The sequence below is a fragment of the Raphanus sativus genome, chromosome 4 (assembly GCF_000801105.2).
Source record: "Raphanus sativus cultivar WK10039 chromosome 4, ASM80110v3, whole genome shotgun sequence".
Classification (NCBI taxonomy): domain Eukaryota; kingdom Viridiplantae; phylum Streptophyta; class Magnoliopsida; order Brassicales; family Brassicaceae; genus Raphanus; species Raphanus sativus.
Window position 1 is genome coordinate 35,100,032 of NC_079514.1, and position 17,785 is coordinate 35,117,816.

The 17,785-nt window shown below is 30.1% G+C and overlaps 2 protein-coding genes, 1 long non-coding RNA gene and 1 pseudogene across 3 annotated transcripts; 2 read left to right on the top strand and 2 right to left on the bottom strand.

The window, feature by feature from the left end:
- The first annotated feature begins 2,249 nt into the window (after positions 1-2,249).
- Positions 2,250-7,208, top strand: LOC108833312 (uncharacterized; annotated as a pseudogene).
- A 759-nt stretch (positions 7,209-7,967) lies between these two features.
- LOC108833314 (putative F-box protein At1g46984) lies at positions 7,968-9,157 on the bottom strand. The gene has a single exon (XM_018606741.2). It carries the CDS (start codon positions 9,129-9,131, stop codon positions 7,995-7,997), a length of 1,137 nt encoding a protein of 378 aa, XP_018462243.1. The 5' UTR covers positions 9,132-9,157; the 3' UTR covers positions 7,968-7,994.
- A 1,569-nt stretch (positions 9,158-10,726) lies between these two features.
- LOC108833315 (uncharacterized) lies at positions 10,727-12,184 on the top strand. Its single transcript, XR_008944912.1, has 4 exons — positions 10,727-11,287; positions 11,372-11,453; positions 11,593-11,682; positions 11,793-12,184. It is a non-coding gene; the product is annotated as an uncharacterized LOC108833315 (long non-coding RNA).
- Positions 12,185-12,302: 118 nt separating this feature from the next.
- Positions 12,303-17,405, bottom strand: LOC108833316 (receptor-like protein 32). The gene is made up of 3 exons (XM_057008437.1): positions 15,543-17,405; positions 12,690-13,425; positions 12,303-12,589 (listed from the first exon to the last, which is right to left on the bottom strand). Exons 1-3 carry the CDS (start codon positions 17,350-17,352, stop codon positions 12,556-12,558), a joined length of 2,580 nt encoding a protein of 859 aa, XP_056864417.1. The 5' UTR covers positions 17,353-17,405; the 3' UTR covers positions 12,303-12,555.
- Between the last annotated feature and the right edge of the window lie 380 nt (positions 17,406-17,785).

Genomic DNA, 17,785 nt, shown 5'->3' on the forward strand with positions numbered 1-17,785 from the left:
TTTGGTAATTATCCACAAAATCCTCCAGTGATGAGAGCTATATATATCGTTTTTGATTCTCAAACCTCCATATACTGTCAAGTTTCATAAAAAAAAAAACCCTCCATACTGTCTACCGTGCTCCAAAGTTATAGGTTCCATTATCGAATCCGCAATTTGAATGATCTAAAACCTTTCAGATTTGCATGGAAAGTTCACTTGAAATTGCTTCATTCATGGAATTCAATCAGCCCGGCTGATTCTTCTCTTGAGATGGTTTTGACAGACGAACATGTAAGCTATGTTTGGTTTTGACAAACTAATATTAACTATGTTTTAATGTTTAGTATATTAACATAGTTTTTGTTTTTTGTTTTTGGGAGTCAAAATCCAGGCCAGTTGCAAGCAATCATTATTGCAACAACTCAATGTGCATAATGGCGGACATTTTCGTTAACTTTTGGTTGCTTGTGTATTAAGGTACTCTATGTTTTCTAAGTCATTAAAAACCTACTTTGAGAAAATTAGGGTTGAAGTTTGCTGAAACATAGAAACATCATTGCATAAAAATAAAATGTGATGGTTGAGTGTATTTATCAGAAAAATAATATCTATCCTTTTATCAAACTACTTAGAGCCTATCACTGTATGATGAGTGAATATCATCTTAATTTTACTACTGTTATATATTTACGGAGTGAGATTAATTTTTTTCTCGGACAGTTCTTTTTTACAGGATTAACTGAGATGACAGTCATACTCTATGTAGCAAAACCGTTACAAAATATAGCATCATTATCACAAGTTAGTTAAAAATCTAAACAATATATAGAATCGAAACCAAAAAGATTTTTTTAAAAAAATATACATAGAAAATTAACAATCTTTGATTTCGTAGCCAATAATAGTTAAACATATTTTTTTAAAATCCCTTTAATTTGCTTACTATCTACAAGTGTGCCATTAGAATATATCTATTATATTAAAATAGAAGTCACAACTTCATTTCATGTGTGATATTTTAAGTTGGACCATTATTTAGAAGATTTATAAAATACACATAACTTAACTATAATATCATTTATATCTTCATTTTTATTTAAAATAAAAATAACTATTAATTTAAGAAAATTCTAACAAAATCTTTGAAGAATCTCTTAAGAATCTTTTCAAAATTTATTTTCGAAAATTGATTAATTTAAATTTTAGTTATCATAAAATATAATCAGAAATTTAAATTTAATTGAGTTTTGATTTATAAACAAAAAATAAAAATTATATAAAAGTGTAATGATAATCTATACTATTAAAACACAAGGCCCTTTTTGAGGTGCCCTTGATTTTTTAAAGTATTTACAAGTACTCTATGCTTTGTATTAAAGAGTTTTTCTTTTTTATATTAATAAAAAAACGTTTCCCATATATTGTGGTAACCAATCACGATGATATATAAATCTGTTGACCATTAATTGTTTTTCGAACCAACATTGTACCAACATTACGTAATGGTCCAAACATATTTCAAATTGCAAATGCTATAGTCATAACAGAACCAAGTCTTATTTTTAAAAATCCTTCTTCACCTGCACCTAAACAATCTACGAACTCACCTAACAACACACTTTAACGTTTAAAAATATGGCTAAACCAGACCCCTCCATCACTCCATGCAATGTACCGTCATGAACTGTACCCTGCATACAAATGTGCAGACATTAATAACAAGCAGATCTTTCAGATAACACAATATTACTATCACATTATTCATCATACATTGCTATAGCATGTTTACGATTACATTATTATGAGTCATGACGTTAAAAACACTAATTTAATTAATAGTATAGATACTATTTCTCATCCATAACAGATGCTTAGGTTTTTGGAGAAACTTGGGGATACTCTAAATCATATCTCACCCGATTGTTTGAACTTTCTTATCGAAATCTATGAAGTTAGATTAATATTTTAGCATGAACACAATCAAACGGTTATATGGTTTAATATTTAAAAATTATATCACAAAATAATTATAATTCGAACAAAAAGAGGATTAGTCGAACTGTATTACTTTAGATTTTTTATACAGATATATTATTGTTAGCAGATATTTCAGTTTTAAAAATCGCAACTACATTATTATATATTCATAGAATATTCCAAAAATTCCAAGTATATTTTATTCTCTATTTCACTATATATAAATAGCACAAACAACACATATCGCAGTCACCATTCGAAATACACAGCCTTAAACTTCATATATTATTATGGATACCCAACTCAAAATCAGCAGCTTACTCGAAGTAAAACCTTTCAAAACATCACGGAGTGTAAGAGCGAAAGTGTTGCATACGTGGATATCTTTCAGTCACCAGTACGGTGCCTCTCTTCAGATGGTTCTGACAGACGAGAATGTAATTAATACAAAGTTCCTATCGTTTCTTATTTTTGCTTTATATATGAACTAAAGTGTTGGCTTTTTACGTGTCTTAGGGTGTTAAGATCCATGCTGATTGCAGTCAGAAACTGTTGAAACTCTTCGAGAGGCTTTGTGTTGTTGGAGAATGGAAATTGATAACAAACTTTGCATTACATCAAGCGACTGGTTTTGTCCGTCACACCAACCATATTTACAAAATTGAATTCGTTTGTCAAACTGTTATAACGGATTGCAATATCACCTGCCGCAACATGTTCCTCGATCTCATTGATTTTGCAATCATTTCTAATGGTTCACGTGATCCATGTTATCTTATTGGTAATGTTTCGGTTTGTGTTTTGTTTTTTCAATAGTATTACTGGTTTCGAACTTTGTTTAACAAACTATTTGTTTATGCATCTCAGATCTTATAGGTGAGATAGTAGAATTTGGCGGTTTGAGAATCTTGACATGCGTAAGAAAAGAAGTTTCCAGGTTGGAGTTTACTTTGAGAGATATCAGGTTAGTTTAGTTATAATATGATTTATTTCTATAGTTGACCCGTGGTCGTATAAATATTTGCTTTCACTTCAATTTTTTCTTTGTTCTAATGATATATATATATATATATATATATATATATATATATATGTGTGTGTGTAAATTAATATGTATTACATAATTGTTAGTATAACATTTTAAAACAATTTTTTATTTATTACTTTAAATAATTATATTATGTGATTTTAATCGTCTATTATATCACAGTGTATCATATAAAAATCTAATATTTATAACTAATTGGACTTATATTATAAAAGTGTTATGCTAACAATTTATAAATAAAATATTTTATATTTTATTTATATGATATATAAATTGATTTTGATTTGCGATTTATATTTTATTATTTTTATTAATAAATATTGAAAATATTAAATGTTAACAAAAAATCTATAAGGAAATTTATTTTGGTTAAAATTCATTCTATTAAAGAAATCTATTATTTAAATTAGGAAAAGACATTAAATACTTAAATCTATCATTTAAATAAGGAAAATATAAAATTCTCTACTATCTTTGTTACCAAACAAAATTTAGTTTTTTTAAAGACTCCTATCCCTATTACCAAACAAAAGCTTAAAGTACCTCTACTTTAATAAGATAGATGGGGAAGAGAATACACGGACAGAAAAGTAAAAAACATAATAACAAAAAGTAGTTAATATATTTTATAATACGTCTATTTACTGAATCAAAAATGTTTATTTACTGAAAACATAGTTTTACTGTTGTAATAAAACGTTATTTATTTTTAATATGATTAAGAAAGATAAAAAGCTTAAGTCTTTTATAAATAAACACAATATATCAAAATAGCCAATATTAATCTAAATAATAATACAATTATTTAGGCTTTTGTATAATTTTAGAAGTAAATTTACAAATAAAATTTACTGAAATTATTTTTAAGTTTAATTTCTTAATGTAGTTTCCAATTAAAAAAATATTATTTCACAATACTAACATTTTGTATAGATGAATATAAAAATAAACCTAAAAATAATTCCTAACAAAATTCATTAAAACACTTGATATACATCTTATGTTGAAACACATTTCTTATAAAAATAAAAATTTGTCAATGGAAACATACCCACCTTCTCAAAGGTTGCTTGCCATGCTATCTGTCGGTAAGATTGTACGTTATCGTAGTTGATATATATATATGTCGGACCAAATCAAATTTATTAACGACAATCGACCTCAACCCGGATACTCATGCCTAAACCTACTTATGAAAAATCGAACAAGAACATAAATTTTAAACAAAAACGGTTGTCCCGCCCTCTAAAAGGGCGGGTCAAAATCTAGTATTCTATTAAAACACAAGTATGACCTATTAATATGAGATTGTGTCCAACTATTATTCTCTTTATTTAAATATTTTCTTATTATTTTCTAAAATTAACCTCCAACTTAGTTTCATGATTCTCGAGACTTATTTCTCTCAATAACTAGTAGTGGACAGTTCCATTTTAATTCCTTAATTCTGGGAAAGCATTTTTCTTGATTAATTATTTTCTGATTGTGTTTTGATAAACACTTGATAATAACATAAGGCAAATAGAAAACATATATTAGTTCACGGTTTATGTCATATTACTTTCTTTTGACTAAGGTACTAATTCGTTTATAAAACCTATGTTTTATTTTTCACCTAATAACTAGATTTTGACCCGTCCTTATATGTTTTGTTTTGTGTTTTTATAGTAATTTAATTTAATTTTTGTGTTTTTATAATTATATTAGTGTTTAATATTAATTTAATTTAATATATTTTGGTGACTATATTCAATATGTCAAGTTGCATAATTATACACTTGTACCATATGCATTTCAGAAACCATTCTAAAGTTCTAAAGTTTGCAATATATTATATTTACTTATTAGTTACCTAACATAATTTAGTCAAGAATATTTATATCCCAATCATCCCAAAAATAAAAGTCTCATACTCTATTAGACATGATCTATAATGGTTCTTAAATTATTATATTCGAAAACTAATATCAAACTCAACTCACAACTAAAATCGAACAATTTTTTTGAAAAATGTTTAAAGAAATATTTTTAACATATTCTGTTATATATATATATATATATATATATATGTAGTTGGGTTAGAATGGTCTTCACTAACTTTAAGTAGAATCACATTTAATAAATATTTTTTATTCGAATAATCTATTTAAAACCCGTTAAACTAATTGAGTTTATATGAATATTTATTTCTATTAAAAATTTACTTAAACCAGTTAAACCCCGTCAATCATAAAATTAAATTTTATTAATAACGCGCTTCCACCATTAATTAATATTAATATTAGTTAACTTTATTAGTTAACTTTTAAAGTTTCATAAGAAATATATTTCCATCGGTTTATATATATTTCTGTTTAAATTTTAATATATATATATCGAAATATTTAATATTTTGTAAACAAAACATATTTTGTGTTGTACATTTTTAGAAATTTAATTTTCATTTTATTTTTAGTAATCATATTTGTGTTTTTTTATAATCATATTTATGTATAAATCTTAACAAAAATATATTCTAATTAATTTTAGGGTCCTTAATTTATCTTTAAATAAAGGAAAATAATAGTTGGTGTAAATATATATCAATAGATTATGTTCCAAATTTAATAAAATAGATTTTGGTTTGATTAAATAAGATATATTGATGCATTTACAAATTTGGTGCTTTTTAATTAATTTTTTGAACTATATACGTTGAAAACAAACAGTTTTTAAGGAGTAGTGGGGTAGTGCATAGTGGTTACATGTACATCATTATTTTATGAAGACACAATTAGATGCAGTTACAAATTAATTAACATATTCTATAAAAGTTACAAATCTATTTTATTAAAGTGGTTACATGAATAATCATTGAATAACCATTTAGATGTAGTTATATTTTGAGTTGGACCCAACTAATATCAGTTGGTCATGCTTCAACTTTAATAGTATTGATATTTTACTACAGCATTACGATCTCCGGAAGAGCATAGATCATAGTTATTTTTATTGTTGTAAAAAAACAGCATTACGATCTACACTTTTTAATAACAGTTGGCATAACGGGTGCGCTTTGTATGTTTAACAATTAATTTATTGTATTATTTTGTAAGTATATTTTTCAAAATATTTATTCGGTTTTCGGTGCGGTTGGAAATAAAAATAAATTAATTTTACTATATAATAATATATTAGCTATGAAAATAAATATATAGAAACCAAAGTTAGATATTATCTAATTTTTTATAAAACATAAAATAATAGTTTGGATATGTAGGATTTATTTTCAAAATTGTAGATTTATACTGAGTTTGAAGACTTTATATTGAAATCTGTATAATTTTTATTGAATTGGAATATTTTCATTGAAATTTTTAGACTTAATACTGGATTTTGAAGAATTTATATTAAAATTTGTAGAATTTGTTAAAGTTGATTGGTTTGAATAATCAATTTTGTTTTGCTAATGTGTTTAATGGTTTGGATTATTGGTATAGGTGACGTCACCTTCTGGGAACATAGTACATACGTTGAAAGGAAATCAGGAGATAAGTTTGAGTTCAAGGCACCAAGAAGTGGAATGTATAAGTTCTGTTTCCACAACCCTTACTCTACTCCTGAAACTGTCTCCTTCTACATTCACGTTGGTCATATACCCAAAGAGCATGACTTAGCTAAAGACAGTTTGATTCAGTTCATCCTTATATTGAGCATTGAGTTGGGACTGTTTTGTGTTTTCTTGTCGTTGATGTTGTGTTTCTCTTCTGTTTGCTTGTATGCTTGTCAGAGCATATGGACCCGGTGAATGTTAAGATAGCTGAGCTGAGAGAGGCTTTGGAGTCTGTTGTTACTGAGCAAAAAGTATTTGAAAGCATGTGATACCCACCATCGTCATAGTGATTTTTTCTCCATCCATCTTTTACATTTTGGCATTTTGTATGTTTTTGACTCTTTCCTGTGATTTCAAGAACTTTTGAGATGCAGCATAACTTTAGAGACTATGTTTTTATCCCAAAAGATACAATATTTACGAGTGGACATTACTTTTTGTGATGAATTTTGTTTTTGTTGGGAACTTTGGTGCAGCCAATGAAAGCACAAGAAAGCGAGTAATATTCTACACAGCAGGAGAGTACATATTCCTAGAATAGCAAGCGGTCTTCAGGTTCTATACATCCGCAAGCTCTTCAGCAAGTCAGTTGCGCACAACAGGGTTTGAACATAATTTCAAGGTTTTCTTTTTATTATGTTTGAATTTGTTAACACAATCATAAAACAATTTTAATTTCAAGTATTGGTTAATTATTACTTTAATAGCTAAAGACCCTCTTTATTGTTTCCAGTGTCTACAATTTTTTATTGGCTTAAGTTTACTTATGTAAAACATGGAGAACCTGAGAAGCTTACTATATTCTGATTTTTTTTATCTTACCTCTCCTCTCTCATATGATTCATAAACATTCACCCACACCATAACACGCTTTAACAAGCAAATCCAAAGCTACCCTAGTTTGGATTTGATTATCCTGAAGAGGAATAAGCATTAACGTGTGAGGAATCATCAGATGGTGATACATAATAAAACAGCAGTGCATATTTCTGTTCCATTTCAAGAAAAGGAAAACCCAGGTTGCAATTTGTCATTTGATAGTGGCTTGATTCTGTAGAACATAATGGATTTTATTAGTTTTAGCAATTAGTTGTGTAAACATGATAATGTTTTACTGTATATTTGAGTTTATTATGCCTGAAATATATATAGGTCAATTTGGAAATGATATTGACTTTATGTTTGGTTCACTGAGAGATTTGAGTCATGTGAATTATATAAGATTGAAAGAGAGTCGAATTATAAAAAGAAAATTCAGATAAATAACGCCGAAAGTCAAGACAATATCCATAAGTAATAATCAAGACGGAAACATTCATATAACTATTATACAAATCAGAAATTATCAAATAAAGGAAACACTTAGGACCAAACCCGGGATTAGCCCCAAAGTTATTACAAAACCATAACACTTTCAACATAGCTTGTAACACTTACGTTTGTTATAGCGCGATCATCAATTCCTTTAATTTCAACTCTTCTGACACTCTTGCTATTCAGGTTGTAAAAGAAAACATAGAACGGATTTTTCCAGTGACTTATGATCCAAGCAATTTCACCATTATCAGTAGCCCATGTTGCCTTTACTTCTTCAAAATCTGTATTTGGGGAAACAAAGCTGTGCTTGGACCATTTCTCTCTCTTGGTATGTTCTAGAACCCATAACTCACCATGACTACCACTATAGATCACAGCACATAACTTTCCCTTGAAATTCACCAGAGCCGAAATGTTAGTTAACTCAAAGTCCTTTGGCATATTTATTAATCTAAATTCTTCAGACATAACATCAAAGGATGCTATCAAACAAGTCTTATCCGACTTAGCTACGTAATACAAAATCCCGTTGATGCATATCCCATCTCTCTTACGTTCAGGATAATGCGGAAACAAGCATTTGATCTTTCTCCAGGATAGTATTCCCTTCCCTATCGTCAGAACTTGATGCTCCTTGGAGTTAACTTGTTTTCTGTAGTTGGTCACGGTCATGCACAAAACCTTGAACTGTTTATTGATGGGATCATACCCAAAAAAAGTTCTCAAATCAGAATTCTTCGCTTTAACTTTGGGTAAAGTTAGGTGTTGACCGGTGAAAGGGTTACATATCACAGGAACCCGTTCCCACTTTCCCATTAAGAATGGTCGATCGATAAGACACGTAAATCCCTGGACAGATAGACAACTTTCGGGTCCCGAACCTCCATTTAATTTCATATGAGAAAATGCTTCTACAACACTTAACTCCTTATCAAGATCTTGAGGCTGAGGAGTTGAAAAGAAATGCCACTTACCGCTGTATTTAAAGGTGAGCAAAATACGCGGATGCGCTGATGAAACGGCAAGAAAATAATTTGTGAAATCCGGAGTACGAAGTAAGGATTCCCATTCCTTCCAGATGCGGCGACAAATCGCGATGGATTCCGCAGGTAATCTTGAGATTATCTCAAAGATGAGTTCATTAGGAATAGTCTTTATGGGCAGTTGGATGTTGTGACGGGCAATTTTAAGGTGGCGATTCTCCGGATCACCCATAGAGATCTTTTTCACAATTGCTTTGGAAGAATCTTGTTCTTTTCACTTTTTCTTTATCAATTGAATTCGGTCGTGACAACATTGTGCTTTTTATAAGCATACCATAAATATCATTTAAATATTGGTAATTTTTTATTTCTTATGGGGAAATGTAAAAAATTAATCTATAATATATTTTAAACTAAAAGCCAATTTTCATATAGTGAAATATTTATTAAAATTTATTGGTCAAAATGTTTTAGTTTACGATCAACCTATTTTTCATCGTTGCATAATTAATAATAACTCTTGACCAACTGTTTGTACAAAAAAATGGTTTAATGAAGGAAGACTAATTTGTTTTCGATAAAATCATCTAAATGACTAAGAAAATGTAAGATATTTATTACCATAATTTTAAATATTGGTAACTTATTTATTTTTTTACGGGGAAATGTAAACATTTAATCTATTATATACTTTAAACTAAAAGACAATTTTAATTTAGTGAAATATTATCAATATTTATTGGTCAAACTGTTTTAACTTACGACCAACCTATTTTTTGTTGGTACGTAATTAATATAACTATTGACCAGCCTTTTGTAAAAAAATGGTTTAATGAAAGAAGACTAATTTGTTTTCGATAAAATCATCTAAATTACTAAAACAGTCTTAACATATTTATTACCATGAATATCTTTTCAATATTGGTAACTTATTTATTTCTTACGGGAAATGTAAAAATTTTATCTATAATATATTTTAAACTAAAAAACAATTTTTAGTGAATTATTTATAAAAAATTATTGGTCAAACTGTTTTAATTTACGACCAACCTATTTTTCGTCGGTACATAATTAATGATAACTATTTACCAACTTTTTTTGTAAAAAAATAGTCTAATAAAAGGAGACTACTTTGCTTTCGATAAAATCATCTAAATGACTAAAACAGTCTTAACATATTTATTATCGAAAATATTAAAAGTTTAAAATAATACTAATTTATTAAAGAGGATGAAATTTATCATATTAACTTTGTCTTATTCTATTAGTCGTTTAAATAACTAAATATACTTTTATTTTTCTTACAGTAAGTAACATCTCTTGTAGAATATGAGATATTTAATATAGAAAGAGCAATACGAATTTACAAACTAGAGGTGGACACGGGTCGAATATTCAGGTATTTGGAGATATTTGTGATCTGTTTTGTTTGATAATCAGTTATCCGATTTGATCTCTAGCTACTTGAATATATGGTGTCCATGATATCGGAAAAAATATATTTTTAACTGAATATATGATTCGATCTTTACAAATAAAAATAAAATATAAAAATAAATTATAAATCCAAAGATTATATAAATAATAATATCTTATTAAAAAAATAAGATCAATTTCTTTTAATAGTTTTAATTACTAAAATAATAAATAAAAATATTGTAAAATTTCATAAAATATATATAATTTTTTTTTGATCAACTGGGCTTTTCATAAATTAAAAGAGTTAAGAGATACAAGGGCCTGGGCCAGAAAGTAAGCAGGCCTTAGCGTTTAAGTCCGCAAGCCCGTTAAACTCTCTCTTGATGAAACTGAAGCTACAAACAGAAAACAGAGAATGGGATAACGAGGCTATGTCCGAAAGCACACTGTATAGTTCAGTCGAGAATCGTCCCGTCAATAAAGCTCGGATGAGCACTTGAGAATCTGAGCGAAGCCAGATGAAGTTGTAGTTGAGTTCCGATGCGTGAATAAGAGCACTTCTCAGCGCCAATGCCTCAGCCATGCAAGCAGAGGAGACATGACTTTGAAAAGCAGAGCCCTTATCGTATCACTCTTCCTTCCTGATCTGTGAAGACCCATGCTAAACCCGCTTTGCCGGTGTCAGATCGCCAAGCAGCGTCAGAATTGCAGAAGACAGTAGCCGGGTTAGGGTTCTGATAGAGTTGAGGATTTTCGCTTGTCGATCCAACAATCCATATGTGCTTAAGCTCTGCTATAAATATGTGTGCCTGGTGATTAGTAATGTACACAACATATTATTGTAGATTTCTCTGTGTCATGTTGGTTGTCTATCATGTGAAGTTCGTCTACTACTAAATCCATCGTCTCAAAAATTGTGTAGTTAATTGCGGATAAGATAAAACGGTGCAAGACAGACTCATTTGTAGGGTGAGTGCAAAAGTTTTGTTTTCTCTTTAGTAAAATTGAGATATGTATATTGAAAAAGGTTCATGTTTCCTGTCGTTCCAACAGCCTTGAATATGATAATGCGGAGAGACCTGAGTGCAACAATCTCCTCTCCGTATATCAGATTGTTTCAGGCAAGACAAATGAGGTAATGAAGAACAGCAATAATAATGGGGTTTGAATCTTAAAGATTAATGCTTTCTCTTTTTAGTCATCTCATCATAATCACTTGAGATGTAAAAAAAACAATGATTATGTAGCCTTATTAACCAGGGAATATTTTGCAGGAAGTGATTGAGGAATGCGAAGATATGAGCTGGGGCACATTTAAGCCTCTCCTCACGGATGCTGTGGTCGAGCATCTGAGTCCAATCCAGGTCTCTGCAAAGTCAAAACTTATAAACTCAATCAAATACTTTCAAGTTTGTACCATTTAAGTTCATCCGCGTAATGTGTTATTTGGTTTGGTATATGTTTTCCTTTGCAGGTCCGTTATCACGATATAACAGCGGAGTCAGCGTATTTGGACAAAGTATTGTCAGAAGGCGCGGACAGAGCCACGGAGATAGCAGAAGTCACAGTTCACAGTTTGAAACAAGCGATGGGATTCTATATATGAGGAATAGTGCTAATTGTTTCTTAAGTTAAAAGTGAAAAACAGAGGAAAAGTTTTTAACGTGGGTTCGAAACGATTCTTGAATTAGTTCAGTCAAATGCTGATCAATATGCTTGCTTGTTGAATTAGTTAAGACAATTTGTCAATTTGTTGACACTAGCTCTCATCTTCCCTTTCCAATCAAAGATCAATGCACTCATGTCATAGATAAAAAAAAACATATTATTGTAAAAACCTGTTTGGTCTGAATAAGAGTTTTACATTCTATTGAATTTAAAAAAAATGTTCACAAAATTTCAAGTTCTTCACTAAGGTTGCTTTTTTGGTCTATAACGCAAATATCTATTTTGATTACCACCTAACTATGTTGGATCAGTGACGAATTTAAAGATGTTTAATTGTTTATCTGTCAACAGATGAAGTAAACACACACACATGTGGGTGTAGTTCTAAATCACCAGGTTTGTGCAAATACAGAGAGACAAACATAAAAAGAAACACACGAAGCTAAACCGGAAACAATAACGGAAACTAAGACCATGATAAACCGACCCACATACAAAACCAAAATATTGGGAGCTAGGTTGCTTTCTCCGCAAGTTTCTTTCTCTGCAGTCCACTTGGTTTGGTTGCTTCATTGTCCTCTTCGAGATTTAGCAGCTTGACGGCTATAACAAATATAACTCTATACGTTAGTTTCATTTAAATTGATCAATTTCATTATAATAAATAGAGTTTTTTTGTATTCTTTCAAATTCAGAACATTACCTCTTAAGCATTGCGGAGCTTCTGCGTTTGTTTCGACCAAAAGCTTTCATGAACCACTCTTGTTTGCAAGAGAACAATATGCACCCAATCGTCGATCCAAAGACAAAACCAGGTCCGAATCCTATCGCAGCTGCCACCCAACTCAACACCTCTTCGTTTTCTTCCTCCGGTTTCGGCGTTTCAGGCTGCTGTTTTGCAGGCGGCGTGTGGATATCTCTGCAAACTTCATCGATTGCCGGGCCGAAAAGTCCAGAGTTCTCCTCGAAAGAAGAGCATTGTTGTCTTCGAAACTGCGTGCCTCCTGGTACCAGACCCGTAAGCCGATTGTGAGAGAAGTTCATGTAGGCAAGATACGAGAGGTTCCCTAACTCTTGTGGGATGTCTCGGGAAAGTTTGTTTTGGGAAACGTCCAGCGACTCGAGAGCCGTCAAGTTTCCCATGGATGATGGGATGCGATGGGTGAAAGCGTTGTGTGATAAGTTGAGCACATGAAGCTCTTTTAATGTACCGATGGACCGTGGAATCTTTCCTTCGAGCTTGTTTCCGGAGAAGTCGAGTGCGGTGTAGATTTTGAGAATACGCACCAGCTCCATCTCTATACCTTTATTCGTCAAAACCATTGAATCATGATAATAGCCGAAAATATCTCCCATGTACTTTTCTTTAGACCGATCTTTGTTAGTTTTAAGTGATGACATGGCACTCCAGTTCACAAAGTAATTTGAAGGCAATGTTCCTGTTGGAAACAAACACAAATCAATTTAAGAAACACAAATACCTACTGAGTATTACCTATAGTTGATGTTCAGTACCTTGTGCAGATTAATATATATATATATATATATATAATAATTTTTAAATTTAATGTTTTTATTGATAATTATTAAATTAAATAAAAATACCTACTGAGTATTACCTATAGTTTTAAATTAGTTTTTTTTGTTTCATAGTTTTATTTATGTGACGAAGAATTTGGATCAAAAAATATTCTATAGTATTAATCATATTAAGAAACTTCGATTTGAAATTAAACACTTATTGTATTTGGACTAAAAAGAAACATAGTAGCACTAAATGGATTATAAACAAATTACAATCCATAAAACTCAACAAAATAACAATAGTTTAGGGATGTTCAATCTGGTGAAACTAAACCATTTAAAACCGAACCGAACCAAAATAAAGAAAAAACTGGATATGGTCTTACCAAATATACCAAATTGATGCTATTTTTGAGAAATCGCAATCTATACTATTATTTGCGAAGTGATTTTTCGCAACGGAACTCTCACGTTAAAAATTAGAGCGGTTAATATCGATTGTACCTTAATGAATAAAAAAAGTTATATTAGCTAAAAAAATAAAACGAATTTAAAACTAATAATAGTAAGAATTATCCAAAATCTTAAAATAAAGATGTTAAATAAATAGATAATTTATATATATATTGTGTCGTAATCCGAAGAACTTTTAATAAAAAATCCAAAACTAAAAGAAAAGACACATATAATCAAAAAAAATATTAAGTGATGTTTAAGATTTATTTATTAACAATGGATATAATGAATGAAACATTTTTCAAAAATATAATACGTAAGAATTTAAATGAAAAAATAAATTATGATTTATAACTATAATATTTTCATTAGTAATGCATAGATTAATAAATGATTATAAAATATTTTTGTTTCCATGGACAGACGAAACACCTAGAAACTCGTTCGATAGAGCAATTAGGAGCCGACATCAGATAATGGTTTAACCTCATTTATATGTTTGGTTTTATAAAAAAGTCAATTTTAGTGACAAATGCATGTGTATAAATTAATATGAATAGAGATAATATGATCATGTATATAATAAATAGTTATATATAATATGTACTATAATTAAAAATTTATTTTAATAATTTTATATTTGTCTATTAGATTAGATAATTGAACGTAAATTAATATAATACAATTTTGGCCAAAATAAATAAAACAGTTCTAATATATATTATGTTGTTATCTGAAAATAATATTTTTAATCTTAAATATTAAAAATTAATTTTAATAATAGTCATATATATATATATATATTGTAATGAGAAACTTAATTATAGATACATATATCGCCAATATAAAAGTTTAAGAGTATAAACATAACTTATCATGATAATTATTGAAATAATAATATATGTATCAATAAATATTTATAAGATTATTAAGCCTGCATGAATGGGCCAACCATCTAGTATATGAATAAGGTTCATTATATTAACCGATCCAACCAAATAAACAGAAGAAACTAATTAATTAAAATATATCAGTATACTTACATAAAAAATAATAATATGTATTTGGATCAATATTTCCTACAATAATCAAAGAATTTTGGGTATAATATTAATCATTAAAATCATAAACTAAATATAAGATAAACATCATTATGATATTATCGGTAGATATTTAATATCAATTGTTAATATCTATTTATAAATTAAATGTTCTAAATATCATGATATATATATTAGATTTATTTTTAAAATAATTGTATATATCGATAAAATAGGTTAATGTTTATTAATTATCTTAAATATAATATATATACATATATAAATATATATATATATATAACAAAATAAAATTTTAAACAATAATATTAATTAAACTAATGATTTATTCTAAAATCATGAAGAAGATAACGAGTAAGCAAACATTATGGAGAATATGATAAATTAGTAAATTCACTTCGTAAATAATAGTATAGATTATGTGAATGAATAAATTTACAATATTTTAGATCAATATTTGTAACAGCTTCAAAACTTCTTTTTACAAAAAGTAATTTTCATAATACTAAGAGGCGTACCATTGAAGTGATTATCGGAAATGTCGATGATTCGCAACGTAGAAAACGAGGCTTGATGTATCTGTCCGTGAAATTCATTGGAGCGTAAGACAAGAACTTGAAGATGTTTTAGGGAACTCAACCAGACCGGAAAGGTGTCGTTGATTCTGTTGCTTTTCACGTTCAAAACTTCAAGAGTTGAGAAACGGGTCAAAGATCTTGGAAGCTTACCAGCGAGTTGGTTATGCCCGACATCAAGCGACCTTAGACTTGCAAATGTGTTATTTGGAAGATCTCCAGTAAGACGATTCTGACGAAGGTTTAAGAATGAAAGAGTGCTCTTGAGGTTTCCCATACAATGAGGGATGTAACCATTGAGGTTATTGCTTGATAAATCAAGTGTGATTAGAGAGCGCATATCACATATGAAAGAGGGAATCTCTCCAGTGAAATTGTTATTGGAGCCAACCAAGTACTGCATAGATGGTTTCGACAAAGAGGATAGTCCAAAACCAATGAACATGTTGTAAGAAAGATCCACAAACTTCAAAGTTGGTAGTCTCCATAGCCAGCCAGGAACATGACCTTTGATTTTGTTGTTGGAGATGTCTAGATTTGTCAATTTGTGTTGGGTTCTTAAGAGCTCAGGAAACTCGGTGATACCGCATCCTGACAAGTACAAGTCACTTACCATTTGCAAATGATGATTTGCACCTGAACTTTTGTTAGTGGTTGAAACATGGTTCCCAGAGAGATCCAGTAAAAAGATTGACTGGCTCGAGCGTAAGATTGCATTCAAGTCAATGGTAGTGGTGGTGTTTAAATGGGACAGGTTAAGAAGTTGGAGCAACTTGAGATTCGAGAAGATACTAAAGTCAACCGGGCCTTGGGTGTTTAAACCAGAAAGGTCAAGGTCTTGAAGATTTACTAATTTGGAAATGGATTTTGGGATTGGTCCTGTGAAGTAGTTATTGCCAAGGTCTAACACTGTTAGTTGAGATGGTGAAGATATATTGCCAAATTCAAGAGTACCTTTGAGTTGGTTATCTCTTAAATCAACATAAGTCAAAGAAGGAATAGTGAAGAGAGAAGAAGGAAGAGTTCCATTAAAAGAGTTGTCCCATGCCTGAAAGTACTCCAGGTTGTGGAGTGAACTCATGTTAGAAGGAAGTGTGCCAGAAAATTGATTGTGGGAGAGATCTAATTCCGATAACGTTCCATGATTGTGAAGGGAATGTGGGAAGTTGCCACTAAATTTATTGGACTCAACACTTAAGAAGTTCAACTGGTTCATACTGCCAAAAGATGGCAGCTCACCGATGAAATCATTACCAGAGAGGTCAAGATACGTAAGATGTGAAAGATTTCTAACTGAAGAAGGGATCGAACCACTAAAATAATTTTTAGAAAGGTCGAGAGAGGTAAGATGAGAAAAATTTCCAATAGAAGATGAGATGCGACCACTGAAATAGTTATATGAAAGATCGAGATTGGTTAGGTTTTTAACCTTATAAAGACTGCTATTGAAACGAAGCCGACCTTGGAGGCAGCTGCGACTAAGGTCTAGCTCGATCACTTCCCAAGACTTGGTATCACATGTGATACCATCCCAAGAGCAACAGTCAGTATTAACTGCCCATGACTCCGTCTTGGGAAGAATGCCGTCGAAACAAGGTTTCTTTACTTTAAACTCGTTCTTGAACTTGAGAAGTGCATCTCTTTGTACAGGATGACACAAATGTCGAGCAGGAGCTGCAAACTCAGCCGTGAATAAGAAAAGAAAAGAGAGAGTAATAGGAATGATACTCCTTGAATTCCAAAAGCCTTTCATTTTTTTTTTCTGTAAGATAGTTTGATTTTCCTGAATGTTAACAATGAAAAAGCAGGGATGAAAGTTTGAGATGCTAAGATGGTTGCATGACAATCTATTTATATACACATAATAGTCCCATAATAGTAGATAAATTCAATCAAGTTGACTCACCAACTACTTTTTTCTACCAAGTCTTCCTGACGTTGGACAGGAAGGATGAAAAGTCTTTGTGTTGATTTATCGATTTCTATACAACTTTTGGTTGTATTACTGGAAATTTCATGTCCTTGTGTAAAACCAAACTGTAAGCTAACATATTCCACAAAAGAGAAGAACATCAAAAATGTAAATAACTAGATCATGACCCGCGCGACCGCGCGGATTCCATTTTTGTCTTAACATATAACATATATTCTATAGTAGTTAATATAATTTGGAGTTTGTCTAATTC